Here is a 15,286-nt window from a genome sequence, read left to right as displayed (position 1 = left end):
TACTGCCCACTTCAAGTCGTTCGTCTCCTTCCCCCTTGTATTACTTATATATCAAATATGACCTTGTATAAGATCCATTATACGACGCCAAATCTGCAATATGTACATTATCACGAATGAAAAACTTTCGAAAGACTTCTCAAGACATGTTATTTGCATGCTACGTATCCCAAACAAGGAGTAAACGTGAAATCTAAATCGGGTATTGGCATTTCCTTTTCATCTTGTTGTTTTGTTAATCTAGTTCGTCGGGGCATTGACGTTAAGGCCCTCGAGTTGTTGTGTTACAGCGGACGCTTGATCCCTCTTCCTAGCGACACGGGCTTTTACCTCGGCGGGAAGACTAGCGAGATCCACCAGCACACCTTCCTTCTCGGGGTGGCCGTCCTCGAGACCCATTTCCTTGATGCGGACTTTGCCTTCAGCGAGTTCGTCCTCACCCAGGATGACGGCGAAGGGGACACCGCCTTGTTCGGCGGCCTTGAACTGTTGTGGGAGCTTGGGCTTAACCTTGTAGGAAAATTCGGCCTGTCTCAAGGGTTAGTCTACATTCTGTTTAAAAGATTCAACAAGCGCAATCAAGAGCCAGGCTTACCTTGACACCGGCGTTCCACAGAGTCTGGCAGACGTTCATGCGCTCCTTTAGCATGCCGGTGAAGCCCTTGCCGCCGAAAGCCATGACGAAAGCGTCGACTTCGCTGCTGCGCAGAGCCTCGGCGCTCTTTTCACGCTCAAGGCGGGCCTTGGTGATGGAGAAGATACGGTCGACACCGAATGAGACACCAACACAGGGGATCTGAGCCTTGGGCAAGAACATGCCAACCAAGTTGTCGTAGCGGCCACCAGCGGCAACACTTCCCACTCCCAGAGTGGGGTCATTGGATCTGTCATCGTCATCGGCGTTGCCCTTAGACTTGCTCTTCTTTCCTGACTTCTGCAGTTTCTCCGCCTCGGGAGCAGAGGATGAAACGGCTGGTGCGGAGCCTTCGGTAACAACTTCGTAGATGACACCGGTGTACTGTAAACCTATTAGTAAAAGTGCAACCATTATAGATATAGAAATGGAACTGACGTAATCCAATCCACGAGCAAGACTCATGTCGAAAGAGATACGGTCGAGGACTCCGAAAGCCTCCAAGTAGTCCATAAGGAGACCCATATCCTCCAGACCAGCCTTAGCGGAGGCATTGGCCAGGAGAGCCTCATCCTTCAACAGAGTCTCAAGAAGGTCCCGTGTACCCTTCTTGACGACATATGTTTCAATCTTGTCCGCGACGGCGCCGTCAAGGCCCTTCTCTTCAACCATCTCCTTCCGGACATCGGCCCAAGGCATCTTATCCAACTTGTCCACTGCGCTAGAAATGGGGCGGATCTTGTCTGCCGGCACACCACACACCTCGAAGACACCATCCAAGATCTTCCGGTGGTTGATCTTGATGCTGTAACGACCTTGCCATCCAAGCTCCTCGAACACTTCGGTGACAATCTTCAAGACCTCGGCATCGGGGACCATAGGGTCGAAGGTACCAGCAACATCGAAGTCACACTGATAGAACTCCCTCATGCGACCCTTGCTGACGGCGGGTTGATCCCGTCGATACACCTTGGCGATATGATAACGCTTCATGCTGCGCACGTCGGGGTTCATGGCGAGCCAACGGGCAAAGGGAACGGTCAAATCGTAGCGGAGGGAGCAGATCTCACCACCCTGGTCCTGCAGGTCGTAGATGAGCTTGGAGTCCTCGCCATATTTTCCGGCGAGAATCTCGCGCAGCTCGAAGACGGGGGTGTCCAGCGCCGTGCCGCCGTGACGCTTGAAGACATCGGCAATGGTGGTAAAGATGCGATCGCGGAGGAGGGCATCGGACCCAGACCAGTCCTTGGTACCCTTAGGGGTCTTGAGGTTGAAGTTGTTCTTTTCCTTACCCATCGTGTCTACCGGGCGCGACGAATCGAGGTTGGAGGAGGAGGAAGACGAAGAAGAGTGGCGGTAGTGGGGGATGGTGGGGTCGTGAATACTACTAGTACTAATAATATTCTTGAGGGCTGTTGGGCGAACGGCCGCTGTCGCTGTCAAGGCCCGACGACGGAGGGTGACGACTACCGGGTCGGCAATTGCTCGTCGTGCTGAGCGCAGAAGGCCGGATGAGAGAGTAGACTTCATCCAAGACAGTTGGAATGGAAATACTTCAAGTTCTAAATCCCTAAAGCATGAGTCAACTCGATTTTCTGGTCCGAGCCTGTGATTGGATCCTTTCCTGCCGTTTCTGTTTTTCTTTGATATTCCGCTGGATCGGGTATGTTTCGCCGTCTCCGTTGCCCACCTCCATCGGGAAGTTAGGGCTCAGACTCAGGGCAAGTCACGGCGCATAAAGGTATCTCTCTCTCTCTCTCTTTCTCTTAATTAATCAATTGGTAAATACAAGTTCCATACCCGGGATGATATACATAGTAGCAAGATAGTTAAATGAAGTTTACTTTGCGCCTTAGTTGCCCACATTTCCCGCTCATTATGATGCTGCCAATAGAGATCTTTTTACATCACAGCAATTCAATCCATCGGTCCATTCGGCTGAGAATCACATAACCTGCAATCCGTTAGCATGAAAGTCGAAAAAACGATTGGGAATTCTGCCTACCTCTGCGATTGACTGTCTTTCGATGATGGACTTCTGCTTCTCGTTCCGAGACACCCGGTAGTAGTAGTCGCTGAAGTCTCCGCACTGCATGTAGCGTAGGAATTCCTCATCGTGCGTGATAACAATGAGCTGAAAATTGCTCTGCGCCTGACGAGTGCGAATGATATCATGTAGCGACTCAGCCAAGGACCGGATATTATCCCGGTCAAGATTCGTCGTCGGCTCGTCAAGCGCGATCAGACCGCAGTTGACACCAAAGCACTCTGCGAGAGCCAAGCGGATGATGATACTTGCGAGTACCTTTTGTCCTGCGCTGCAGCGTCCACGCATATCCATTTCCGCTCCCTGCTTGACCATACAGACTCGGTAGTTATAGGACCGGTTACCCTTGGCATTTTCATTATCGGAGCGGATAAGGATAGTATCAACGTCAGTGCCTCGGTAGGTCTTCTGCCATAGCTCTCCGACAATGGCATTGATCTCCTCCATCTTTAAGCCATGGTATTTCATAATGGCCTTATCCAGGGCTCCTCCGTAGCGAGCCAAGTCATCCACCGCAGCTTTCGTGGTCTCCACCTTGATGTGTGCTTCCTTGTATTTGGACGCCGCATCTTTATAATCTGTGTTCCAGTCTGCTAGAAGCTGCATCAGTTGATCGTCTTTAGATTTCATCTCGCCCATCCTGCCAGCTTGCTTTGCAGCCAGTGCGTTATGTTCGCGGGTTCGACGTTCTGACTCGTCCTTGAACCGGCTCCGATCAACCTCTGCGTTCTGGGCTGCTAACTGTTCGATCTCTTGTGTGACCTCGTCAAGCGCCCTAGTTGCTTGACGATATGTGAGATTATCCGCATATTGACGCTTGGTGTTCTCGCTATCCTTCAGCTGGGAAGATATCTTGTTGATCTCTTTCGTTATATTCGCCTGTTCGGCTTCGAGCTGGCCAATCTGCTTCTCGATATTCTCGAGTTCGCGCTTACTGCGTTCCAGTTGAGTCGGACCTCCCCGCTCATTATATGCATCAATCTCTTCGTTTGCCAGCTCGAGCTGATGTACACTCTCCGACATCTGAGAGATTGTTTGTTGCATTTCTCTTTCGCGTGCTTCGGCCCGCTGGCTAATATCGTCATACTTAGCTTGAACCTTGAGAAGCTCAGGAGTCAAATCCTCAATATCCCTATCGGCTTTTGCGATTGCTTCTCGTTGTTGGTTGTTGAGATTTTTGTATTCTTCAATACGAGCGAGGAGGTCGGACTTTCTTTCTAATTGAAATTTCGCGTTGTCGAGGTTGCTCTTCACGTCTCTTAACTGTAGTTCCAGGTTGTTAATCTCGGTCTGTGTTTGCTCTTTTTCATGTGTGAGCTTCGACAAACTCTTCTTCAAAGCCCTAGACTTTTCACCAATAGCTGCTATCTCTTCTTGAATATCCTCGAGCGTGCGTGCTGAGGTAGTATCCTGTTGTTTAGAGGAAAGGTCTTGTATCTGGGAACGGATGGATTTAATTTCACCATCATATCGGACGATCGTGTTGACCGTTTTGGCGAGAGCTTCGACATCTCTTTTCTTTTCAGTCTTTTCGCTGACAATTTTGTCGCGGTCCTCCAACTGATTGAGGAGCTCGTCACGCTGCAATACGTATTGCTCCTCTTCCTTTTCCAACTCCGGGATTTCCGTCTGCTGAAAACGAGACCATGTATCATAGGAAGTGCTGGCTGATCGTGCAGCCTCAAGATCCTCTTCTAAGTTCTTCACATCCTCGTCGTCGGCATCTCTTTTAGCCTTCTTAACCAGATTTTCCAATTTGTTTCTGAAGGTCTGCAGCTCGGCATCACTCTTGAAGCCTCGATGGCACAGCCTACACACCTTCGACTGTTTAACAGTTTCCAGACAAGTTGCCATATACTCGCCGATCCCAGCATACTGTTCAGCATCTTTTCTTGCAATATCAAGCTGTGCTTGTCGTTGCTTGAGAACCTCGGGAAATTCTTCGGGTTCATCGTTGATAGCTTCACGAATCTCCTCGATGCATTCTTTTAGAGCCTTCTGTCGTTGGCCTAAAACCTTCTTGGTATTCTTGAGTCTGAATTCCACTTGCTCTAGTTCCCTACTGACGCCATCTCGTTCGTTTTCAGCGCGGGACACCTGCTTGGATTCCTCTTCCAGCACATGCTGGAATTCCTGCTCCAGGGTATCAGGTTTCCAGTCTTGACCGACGAATTTTGATAGACGTTCGCCGTGGGCGCCCTTCATAGTTTCCAGGCTGCGCTCCCGCTCCTTCAACTCTTTCTTTAGATGATCCAATCGTGCCAAGTCACCGGCCCGTTTAGTGGCATCGATGAGTTCTGAGTTCAAGCGCGAACTCTCATCTTCAAGGCCTCGAATTTCCGAATTGATGTCGTGGATCTCTTTGTCCCAAGAAGCAGATTTTGCTCGCCCCTTAGCTTGATCCAGATGCGACTGGATGTCTTCGATGTTGGCCTCAAGCGCCGCTTGAACACCTTCATCCACGTTTATTTCATTAAGCTTTCCTTGATACGTGGTTGATTCCTTGTCATTCGCGGCTATCTGTCGCTTAGCAGCGTTCTTGGTCTCCTGCAATGCAGACTTTTGCTGTGCAATGTCGTTCAGAGCAGTTTGTACTTCGCGCAGCTCGCCTTGTGCCTCCCGCTTGACCCGGTCTAGGGTCTGGTTCTGATCTTTCAGCAACTTCCTGACCTTCCTCATAAATTCATCGACATCATTCTGGTCCTGAATGTTGTCAAATCCCCGAATATTGTTGCTACGTGCGATCTCTTTGGTCATCCTTCGTCTCCGTTCAACCTGCCTCTCGAAATTGGCTTTATCATTCTCAAACTTGCCGTATTCTGCCTGTTTAACACCTAGCTTTTGCCGTGTCCGCTCGATTTGCTCTTTGATCTCCATGTAGTTCTCCTTTCGAGCCTCCTCTTGCTGTTCATACTGAAGCTGCTTGGACTCGAACTGTTCCAGGTTTGACTGTAACCATTCGTCTGAATCATCAAGCTCGACCAGGTGTCTTTTCAGATTGTCGATAGTTGATTGGATACTTTTTGCCTCAATACGCTTTCCTTCTAGAGTACCAAGGACTTGGGAGTAACTTTCGGACTCTCGCCAGGCTTTATCGGCTAGCTCAGCGACACGTCGCATCTCCAGAGAAAGCTGTTGTGTCTCCTCACGTAAGGTTTCGATCTCTTGTTGTAGCTTGATCGATCGCTTTTCTGCTCGGTCTGCTTTCTCCTTATCCTCCTTGGCGTGTTGTTCCATGATCTTGTACTTGGCAAGTTCCTCGTTCTGCTTCTTCCTCAGAGATTTGATATTGTCAATAGCTTTTGTATACTTCATCGCTTCGAATATTTCGTCGAATTTCTTCTTCAAGACTGAAGGTTCACTCATAGGCCACAAGCTCTCGTCTTGGTGGCAGAAAATTACAGAATCTAAGATGGCTTTGGAGACCCCAAGGTACTGAGGCATAATCTGATCCAGCTCCGCAACTCTTGAAGAGATAGCTGTCCTTTCACCATCTTTGATCATTAGCAGTTGGCCTTCTAGCGTCTTCTGCTGCCGGGTGGTTTTCTTCACGGAGAGTTGTAGGCTTCGCGTAGATACCATCTTAGCACCCGACGTGCCCTTGAATGACAGCTTCACTTGAGCCAAGACTTCTTTCTCCCCACATAATTTCGGGTCATGGATGAAGGCGCCGCCCTTGCTGTTTGGCGGAAGGTCGCCGGTGGTGGCGTATTTGAGACATTCGATAATCGTCTAAGGCCCGATTAGTGGAAATGTTACTGCTTCAGTTGGTCTAGATATTCCGTACTGTCTTTCCCGAACCATTGTAACCGACGATTAACGTAAGAGGGGTGTGGAACTGGATGGTTTCGCTACGGGTGTTGTCGAAGGAGCGAACCCTAAAGCAACGCAAACAATGAATCAGCGATCGGTGACGGGAATCCTTCGGGAAATACACTTACCCCAGAATTGAAAGCTTATCTATCTTCGCTAGTATGGGACAGTATATTAGATTCATCGCCCCGCAGTCGATCTCCGCACCACTTACACCTGCCAGTTTGTCAGTGCAAGACGGGAGACAGGACCACAACACCCGACTCACATCTTGAGAGTGACGCGCAACCGCACGTGTGGAAATAGACGTTGGGCTAGATGTATGAGGTCTTTCGGTTATCCTTCAAATGACCTCGTTCTTCCTAGGTGCCCTTGGTGATATTGCACGACCAGCGTTCCGGAAAATCAGGTCACTTTGGCGTTCGGCATTGGTGCTGCGCGTCACGGACACTAGAGCCGACGCGGGGAAGCGGCGCGAGATCACGTGGCGGCGATGCGACTAAAGTCGGAAAATAAATTGAATTTAGGAAGTACTTTTGACAGATGATAGCCGCCCGTCATGTGCTCAGGTACTGTACCCTCTTACCCAGTATAGGAAATGGTGGCTCTCGCACATATGGCCAAAGGACTTCAGTTGGTTGGTACCAATTGAATCCTCCTCAGTGCCTGGACCCCCTGAGTGCCCAGCATTGGACGAGAAGTTCCAGTCCTGCCAAACGGTGGACAATATCTCATTGGCGCGGCGAGTGGGCCCTCCGGCGTTGTTATACAGCACCGGAATTGACAGCTCTATCGCAGCCTTAGTGGCTCGTGTATCTTGCATTCCCACGGGTGGCCATTCCTCATGTCCGAGAGAATATTTCCTCTCCGCAAAAACATCGTTGGTTTCCCTGGTGCCAACGATGGATTGGACCGCTGCCGAACACGAGAGTGGGGTAACGCAGAATCACCAGCACAGAATGCAGACCGAGGATCATGATTCTTTTGCAGGAGAGATTCAGAAACTTCCATCACCGCCGGCCGGCAATACGGGTGGGCAGAACCCATCTGACCCGGCGGATGAACAGGGTTGGCCGCAGCGTGTGTTGAATGAGATGAAAGATATGCTACTACTTCTCAGCTCTGACGGCAAGATCTTGTATGCATCGCCATCTTGCAAATCCATCACCGGCTACGATGCAAACCAACTACAGCAGAACGCCTTGGAGCGCTTTATACACAACGATGATAAGACCACGTTTGCCGAGGAGATGAATGAGTGTATCACGACGACTCGTCCAGTGCATTGCCATTTCCGATTTCGCAAGAAAGACAACAGTAGCAATACGTCTTGCCTTTTGGAAGCACATGGACATCCGCATATGAAAACGTCCGAACCGAACGACAGTCCCGAAAATCACAACGAAGATTGCATTGGCGTTTTCCTTCTGTGCCGACCTTATCCCACGAGGGGCTCTCAGCTACTCGACTCATTCCTGGAGCATAAAATCGAGAACGTGCGACTCAACCAGAGAATAGCACAGCTTAGGGAGGAAGAGGAGGAAGACTTAGCATCAGGACAACAGTTATATGCCGGTGACTCCACGGGAGATTCTGGTTTCCGCCACAATTCTCATTCAGGCCGATCCAATTCCAATCAATCATCGTTCCGCGATACCACTGGGTCTGGTGAGGAGAACGAGTCATCCGACACACTCACAAACGATGACCCCGACTCCCGGTCGTACCTGGAAAATGCCGCGGATGAACTGGGCCAGACGGAGGACATGTCTCATATTGAAGGAATCGAGATGTTGACGGGACTACACTACGGTGATGGTGAACGTTCCCAGGGACTCAGTACTGGTGTTCGCCAGGGTCGCCTCATCCGCTATGATATGGAGTCAGCCAAGCTAGACCAGCAGGCCCGCGTCATCCAGGACAGCGATCGAAAGAAAAGACAAAAGGGTGAATACATGTGTACCGATTGCGGAACCTCTGACTCTCCTGAGTGGAGAAAAGGGCCTGAGGGACCCAAGACTCTGTGTAATGCATGCGGATGTAAGTCAGCAGTCCAATACACCCTCTTTTCCTATTCGTCGGAAATGTCAAGCTAATAGCATATCCAGTACGCTGGGCCAAGAAGGAAAAGAAACGGCAAGATCAAATCTAGCCACCACCACCACCACTACGTGTACTCAGCAACACTTGTAACATTGTACTCCTCGTTCCTGCATTGCGAAACATATTCCTGCGGCGATACCCCTGCATTTTGCTCCGTCCTGCTATTTCTTCTTCGTGGGCAGTTAATATTTTGGCATTGTCCGATGGTGACAGCAGATTCTTTCCAGCAGTTGTGCTGTGAGAGAATTATGCATGGTGCAAGTTTTGAAACTCAAGAGATTTATGGATAAGGCTCCCTTCCGGTCTACTATCTTTTTTTGTATTCAATCAGATTGGGATTGAGCACGACTAGCCAGTCAATCGTGGCGGCTGCTCTTCTCGCGATAATGGTATAATGAACAAATGACAGTCGGAAAAACGACAAAAAGAAAATGCCCAGACATAATACGTGAGTCTTCATGATATCCTCTTGCAAGTGCCTCAATGAGGGCTTTAACAACACCCGATTCATGCAAATCGATCGCTAAAGGGGAAGTGAAATAGAAACATAAGTGGCCCTCGTATGACCGTGTGGGTATTAGATTTTTTTTAAGACATTTTTACAAATTTCCGAGTACATTCACACCTTCGCTGCCTTCTTAGGGGGCGGCGGAAAGTACATCTGAGGCTGGTTCCCCGGTGCCAAGGTTTCCGATGACTCTTGCTGTGCTGGCGGACGAGGGTTTGGTGTGCTGAAATGGTCCCGGAGCGGAAGATCTGACGATCCATGTCCGAATGTACTGAACTCAGGGCTCCGTGACGACATGGTAGGCATCATCTGCGTAGTACCCCCTGAAGGCAGCGCGGGGCTCATCATGGGGAACGTTCTGGGGGTCCTGAGAACCATATCTTCGTACTCCTTCATAGTTCTCTTTTCTTCGCGGAGTTCATCGCGCTCTGCCTTTTCCTCCTTGGTCACGAAGCAGGAGTGGACGCTCACGATAATTTCGACGAAATAAAGAACACTATGAATACGATGTCAGTTACCAGGGTTTAAGGGGAAAGAATCATTATAATGTTAGGTGCCACCCACATGATAATGATAGTAAAACCAAAGAGCGCCTTGGCTTGTTGACAATAGCCGATGTTATCTTTATTCGAAGCAACACTGCATGACTTCGTAATATACCACGGTGGGCCTGATTGTAGGTGCTTAGGATCCGACTTGTCAGAACCAGCTTGATAGCTGGCCGACACGATGTACACTATGAACAATCCCACGTGGACGAATACTGACACAGGCGGGTAGAATATCCGCAGGATATGGACAGGAAGTTTGGTTATTAAGATGAAGATGCTCAAAACGCCAAGGACTAGATTGTAGTTCGTTATGCTATAATGCTGTTAGTGAATTGTCGTATGATTGAGAACTAAACATTGTGGGGCAAAAAATGAATACATACAAAGAGCCCCAGACCATAGGAACTTTATAGGGTCTATGGTTCGCAGCAGCATAGAGAACCTCATCGGGAGAACTGTTGAAGCCATTATCTGCTCCATCTTGCCATAATTTGGTCCGGTATAGATCGTGAGAAGCAATCCCAGTGAATGTGAGAATGACAATAGTAATGGGAAGCTCAATGGCCATCAGAATATAAAAAAGGTTGTGTTTGCGCCAGTTTCGTGTTAAGTAAACCATGATGGCGGTTGTATATTTGTTTCCGCGAAGACACGAGTTCCAGTAGTTGGTAGATCAGTAGAGGCATACAACGTTCGATAGATAATTTGCGCTGTGAGCTAGTGTTCTTGAACAGTTACGCTGTGGCCAGACCGGCTGGCTGGGCATTCAACTCAGTCGCATCGGACGGCCAAACACGTAGAGCACAAAGAGACAAAAGAAAGACAACTATCAGAGGAAGGCTTGGAGGATCAGCCGGGACGAAGCCGTAAATATGGAGTAGAGCGCTCCCAGGTCGCCAGGGCAGACCTCTATGGCCCATGGCGAGGGTCAGAAGAGGGGCACTAGCGCCTCGAGTCAGCGACAAAATTGCAAAGAAACTCTTGAGCAACGCAAGTTGACTGTTTCTCAGAGATGCATCTGGCCAATGCTTGCCGCCAGGGAAGCGCCAACACCAGCCGGGGCTCGGGTGCTCATCACCAATAAGATAGCGAAAGTGGAAGATTGGCTGCCGGCCGTCACACACTAGGCCGTGTGATGGAGAGATTGATCTGCATGGTTGAGCAACAGACTGGCATCACTGGTTAGTTTGTGAATTTGTCCATGGTGCCGCAGGAATTCATAGTTTCCCTAGACTGTCCTGTTAGAGAGCAAAGCGCTGGAGTGGGGAATCTAAACATTAGCCAGCGTGCTTCTGTGATTTCACCTGCATAACAAAGTCAGGCGGGAGGGAAGAAACTAGTATCCATAAATCGTGCTTAATTCTTGCCTCATCTGAAAACACAATGTTCTAACGGCCATTTCCGACACATTCAGAAGTAAATGAGAAGGATGAGTGGATGAAATGGGATATCCAGATAAAGTGTTTGTATTCGGATGTATTAGTAACAAACGTCATGGAGTGTAAATGTAAATGTCACTTGACTTCCCCAGTCGACATCAACCCACATCGTTTTCTATCACACATTTTTTACAGGGATTGAAAAAAGAGGAGCTTAAATGCTACATACCAATCAAACCAAATGCGCTCATAAGTGGGTATATCTCTCTACTAGGTACATACATACCACATGCGACCCCTCCAACTCTTACGTTGCCGCCAACTCCATAAGCCACCACCCAACCTCAACCTGTTGCATAAGCGCCGTCCCTCGGTGATTCGGCACGATATGAGCTCCCTAGCCAGTAAAAAGACGTCGGTGCCTCATAAACTGCGCACCGCAGCAGAACCCCGGCAAAATATCCTGTACAATGTGCGGCTATCACATATCGAAGAGGTCAATCCTACCGTACGACTACTACACTTGGCCATCCCTCCGCGGGTGCAAGCTCCAGAGGAGCCAAATCAGAGTGACGAAGAGGTATAATATCTTCAATTAATTATTTCTTCCCAATCAATTAGTTCTATCCTGGATTTACCAACGGTTTCCCGGTTGATATTTGGGTCATACCAAATTGCGGATGTTACTCAAGAGCCACAGTTACTATACATACAGAATGCTATTGGAGCATATACTAACACCATAACAGTCTGATGAACCTCAGCCATTTACCTTCGCTCCTGGTCAATGGCTAGATGTGCATATCCCGTCTATATCCGACGCCGGGGGCTTTAGTATCACCTCAACACCAGCAGATGCTGAAGCCCTCCCCTCTTTACAGCCCACAGCAGAGTCACTTGCCGTGGAAGATGAGGAAACAGGTCTCCCTCCCGTAGACCCAAGAGGCAGAGACCCATACGTGGAACTAGCTGTTCAAAAAGCACTCTCCAATCCCGCCAGCGCCTGGCTCTGGAAACCCAAAGATGAAATCCTGGGAAAGGAGCTCTGCATCCGAGTCGGAGGCAGCTTCGTCTGGCCTCCTCCATCCGGGATAGATCTCGAAAAGGTCAAGAACGTAGTTCTCATCGCTGGGGGAGTGGGTATCAAGTAAGTTCCCCAGTGCTACTCACTGCAGCATGGGATTTACATCGGTATACTCTAATATCAGTATGCTAACCAAAACAGTCCCTTAATCTCCATCCTTTCACATTTAAATAACAATGCCGACGAAACCCCAGCTTCACACCACCCTTTTAATATTCACTTTCTCTATTCCACTAAACTCCCAGAAGCAACACCCCAGGAGGCTGCCACATCTCCTGAGTCCATCTTGGATCAGATCCTCTTTCTCTCTCGCCTCCGTCAAATCATTCATTCCCAGTCTCAGTCTCATCGGTTACGCATAACTCTCGATCTGTTTATTACTAGCTTACGAGATACATCGTCTCCACTTCTACTAAATCAGCCCGATGATTTGAGTATTCACTCACGGAGAGTAAGTCAGGATGATCTGCGTACTGCGCTTACCGGCCCGAATGGAGATATCAAGCCTGAGGAGACGGTTTGTTATATGTGCGGTCCGCCTGCCATGACTGATGAGTTTGTCGCTGCTCTTCGAGGTCTCATGGGGGACGGGAGTGATCGTGTTTTCTTTGAAAAATGGTGGTAGTATCTATCAATAGTAAATGCTATACGAGCACCTATGAAATATCTGAACAGGTTCATTGACCCTGAGAAACATATACAGCGTTGCTGATAACATGGATAGCAGTGCGGATCTTTATGAATAGGCAAGTAGCAAAGAAAAAAAAATAGCATTCTTTTGATGATATCTTCTCCCATTCCCCACGAATCAAAACTCCCCAGCCGACACCCTCCAGAGCCAGCATATGTTGACGTCCTCGCACTATACAAAGATAATATAAACAACACAAGAGTAGAATGTAAAAGAGTGGGGGGACAGAATAAAACGGAGGGCGTGCCGGCATTGATAACAATATGTTGTAAAGAAGGGTAAATCACTCAGTCAAAGTAAATGAGGGACAATAATTCTTTTTTTTACCCTTTCAAATCCAGAATGTGGAATGCACTGTGAATGTACATCTTTTCACGACAATCCTCTCACGGCACCACCGTCGACTATCATCTGTTCATCGATCTTAGCCTCTGTTTCGCCATATTCAAGTCGCTTATATGTCATAACCCGCCCGGCATTCATGTCAAAGTCAAAGAACCTCACACGCCGGACATAATCTTTATAGCCTCCATAGCCTCCGAATCCAACACCTCCTCCATAGCACATCCAGAGCGACGGCTTCTCGTCTTTGTTATTGTTAAGCATGCAGTAGTCATTGACGTGGTCACTGTAAGTCCATTAGTACAAAGACGTCAGATTTTGGTCAAAACAAGGTTGAACCTACTGTCCACAGCTAACAAAAAGGATACCCTCCTCTTCGAGTGCATCCTTGAAGCCTGAATTAAATCCTGGAGCGGTTGGGGGTTCGTCCCAATTCCCAATGAACAGGTTATTTGGATCACGGTATTCAGGCAGTGGAATATGAATGAATGCCATGTTCATGTGCATGTACGTATACTCATGGTGTTTCCTCTTAAGGCCTTGGGCAGTGTTCTGGAACCAGCGGATCTGGCTGGGCTTGATCCAGTCATAACCTCGGAATTGTCGTTCATCCGGCGAATACGAATGCGAATCAAGAAGATAAAGGGTCAAAGCTGAGTGTGCACTATTACCACGGCCAAGAACCTCGACGATGTAGTTACCAACACCGTCTATATCCTCGGGGCCAGCCGACGACACTGAATACGGCAGTTGCTCTAATATGGCCATAAGCTCCGACCGGTTGAGATTGCCCTCGTCGTCATGATTGCCAAAAATAGCTGCGTAGGGGATCTTACGATCCACAAGCAGCTTGACGGACTTGAAAAGCGCACTTTGTGCATCCTTAGAGGTTTCGCCATTCACCTGATCACCAGTAAGGACCACCATATCGGGCTTCTCTTCATCCAGGAGCCTCTCCACAAACTCAAGTGTCCGGGGGTCGGCCTCACACTTCTGGCCCGGAACAGGTTCCGCTGGGATAGGGTCACGGCACAATCCAAGACCGGTACTCAAATGTAAATCGGCCAGCTGCATGATCTTAAAGCGACCATGTTCATTGATCCTGGGAACTGGTTTTTTCATTTTCTGAGGATCTCCCCTCTGAATACTGAGACGAGCTTCCAGTTCCTCCGTCCGACTATCCAGCAGCAGCGGCGTATCTCTGACCTCCCAGCCAATCCGTGGATCCACCGCATCGGCACCGAAAAGGACATCGACTAAGGTGATCGCAGTCTGCGAATCACTCGCGTGGCGCTTGGCTGTTCGTCTCAGCCAAATGCCACCTGGTCTCGGCTCCCACGTTTCTTCGTCTTTCTCCCCATCCTTAGTATCCTCAGTGGTCTCCGGAACAAGCCGACTAATCTTCAGATCGATCACAACTTTGTCCGTAGGAAGTAGATCCTCCTCCTTTTTCCGCTCAAATTGGACAAAGGCGGTGGACGTCCAACCAGTGCGCAAGTAAAGATCTTTGTCGACTTGTGTCCATGATTGCGAGGTAGGTTTGCATTTGGAGAAGGGATTGATATGCGAGCACGTTTTTATGGTCACATCCGTAACGACGAGTCCAGAATAGTGCGAAGGGAGGTGGCCATGAATAGCGGCAGGTAGGACGCGAAACCGGTTATCTAGAGTTACGACGAAAACCAGTATACAAAGAGCAAATATTGCGAGTTGTACACCCGCGCGAACCTATTAGATGACAAGTTAGACACCCAGAAATCGCACACAAGCTATAGAAAACTATATGAGGGACCATACAAATCGGCGTGTCATGTTGGTAGTGAAAACCCCTGGCAAGTTCCAAATCGATGAAAAACTGCCGAGCGCTGAAGCATGATGAAGTACAGCAAGCCGCAAAAGAAGAGTTGGGGCTCGCCACAGAGAAGACCTAACACTAGGTCATCTCAAGGGGCCGTGAAATGGAGGATAAAGCAATTCAGCTGGACCCGAAATTCCCCCGTATTTTGAAGGTCGCCGCAAATCCCGCCAAGTCTAGAAGGCGGTCACGCCCACCGTGACTGGGCCGATCGAGCCTTGTGGGTCCATGGGCCTGTCATCAGTGGCCAGAAGTCTATTAGTATCAGGAAATTACTAT

General features: G+C 48.9%; 6 protein-coding genes across 6 annotated transcripts; 2 read left to right on the top strand and 4 right to left on the bottom strand.

The window, feature by feature from the left end:
* Nucleotides 1-240: 240 nt before the first annotated feature.
* Nucleotides 241-2,164, bottom strand: F9C07_11162 (histidyl-tRNA synthetase mitochondrial precursor; the record flags this gene model as incomplete). Its single annotated transcript, XM_071507562.1, has 3 exons — nucleotides 241-528; nucleotides 596-1,018; nucleotides 1,073-2,164. 3 exons carry the CDS (start codon nucleotides 2,162-2,164, stop codon nucleotides 241-243), a joined length of 1,803 nt encoding a protein of 600 aa, XP_071366079.1.
* Nucleotides 2,165-2,579: 415 nt separating this feature from the next.
* Nucleotides 2,580-6,678, bottom strand: F9C07_11161 (AAA domain-containing protein; the record flags this gene model as incomplete). The annotated part of the gene is made up of 3 exons (XM_071507561.1): nucleotides 2,580-6,413; nucleotides 6,469-6,559; nucleotides 6,623-6,678. 3 exons carry the CDS (start codon nucleotides 6,676-6,678, stop codon nucleotides 2,580-2,582), a joined length of 3,981 nt encoding a protein of 1,326 aa, XP_071366078.1.
* Nucleotides 6,679-7,396: 718 nt separating this feature from the next.
* lreB (uncharacterized protein) lies at nucleotides 7,397-8,646 on the top strand (the record flags this gene model as incomplete). Its single annotated transcript, XM_041289155.2, has 2 exons — nucleotides 7,397-8,534; nucleotides 8,603-8,646. 2 exons carry the CDS (start codon nucleotides 7,397-7,399, stop codon nucleotides 8,644-8,646), a joined length of 1,182 nt encoding a protein of 393 aa, XP_041140013.2.
* Nucleotides 8,647-9,216: 570 nt separating this feature from the next.
* F9C07_11159 (uncharacterized protein) lies at nucleotides 9,217-10,275 on the bottom strand (the record flags this gene model as incomplete). Its single annotated transcript, XM_041289161.1, has 3 exons — nucleotides 9,217-9,601; nucleotides 9,670-9,969; nucleotides 10,040-10,275. The coding sequence occupies 3 exons, from the start codon at nucleotides 10,273-10,275 to the stop codon at nucleotides 9,217-9,219; spliced, it is 921 nt and encodes a 306-aa protein (XP_041140014.1).
* Nucleotides 10,276-11,054: 779 nt separating this feature from the next.
* Nucleotides 11,055-13,118, top strand: F9C07_1155019 (uncharacterized protein). Its single transcript, XM_041289165.2, has 3 exons — nucleotides 11,055-11,615; nucleotides 11,785-12,182; nucleotides 12,261-13,118. Exons 1-3 carry the CDS (start codon nucleotides 11,325-11,327, stop codon nucleotides 12,742-12,744), a joined length of 1,173 nt encoding a protein of 390 aa, XP_041140015.1. The 5' UTR covers nucleotides 11,055-11,324; the 3' UTR covers nucleotides 12,745-13,118.
* Nucleotides 13,119-13,182: 64 nt separating this feature from the next.
* On the bottom strand, nucleotides 13,183-14,880 carry F9C07_11157 (Metallo-dependent phosphatase-like protein; the record flags this gene model as incomplete). The annotated part of the gene is made up of 2 exons (XM_041289162.2): nucleotides 13,183-13,438; nucleotides 13,496-14,880. Coding segments are annotated over 2 exons (1,641 nt in total), but the record flags the coding sequence as incomplete, so codon positions are not given.
* Between the last annotated feature and the right edge of the window lie 406 nt (nucleotides 14,881-15,286).

This window comes from Aspergillus flavus, chromosome 1 (genome assembly GCF_009017415.1).
Source record: "Aspergillus flavus chromosome 1, complete sequence".
NCBI classification, from domain to species: Eukaryota; Fungi; Ascomycota; class Eurotiomycetes; order Eurotiales; family Aspergillaceae; genus Aspergillus; species Aspergillus flavus.
The sequence above is the reverse complement of the archived record's forward strand: the minus strand, read 5'-3'. Positions and strand labels throughout refer to the sequence as shown.

Excerpts from the sequence above, each read along its gene's own strand:
- F9C07_1155019 (XM_041289165.2), top strand. The coding sequence starts at position 11,325 with ATGCGACCCCTCCAACTCTTACGTTGCCGCCAACTCCATAAGCCACCA. Across the intron at positions 11,616-11,784 it reads CAAATCAGAGTGACGAAGAG|TCTGATGAACCTCAGCCATT; the intron begins GTATAATATCTT and ends ACACCATAACAG. Across the intron at positions 12,183-12,260 it reads GCTGGGGGAGTGGGTATCAA|TCCCTTAATCTCCATCCTTT; the intron begins GTAAGTTCCCCA and ends TAACCAAAACAG.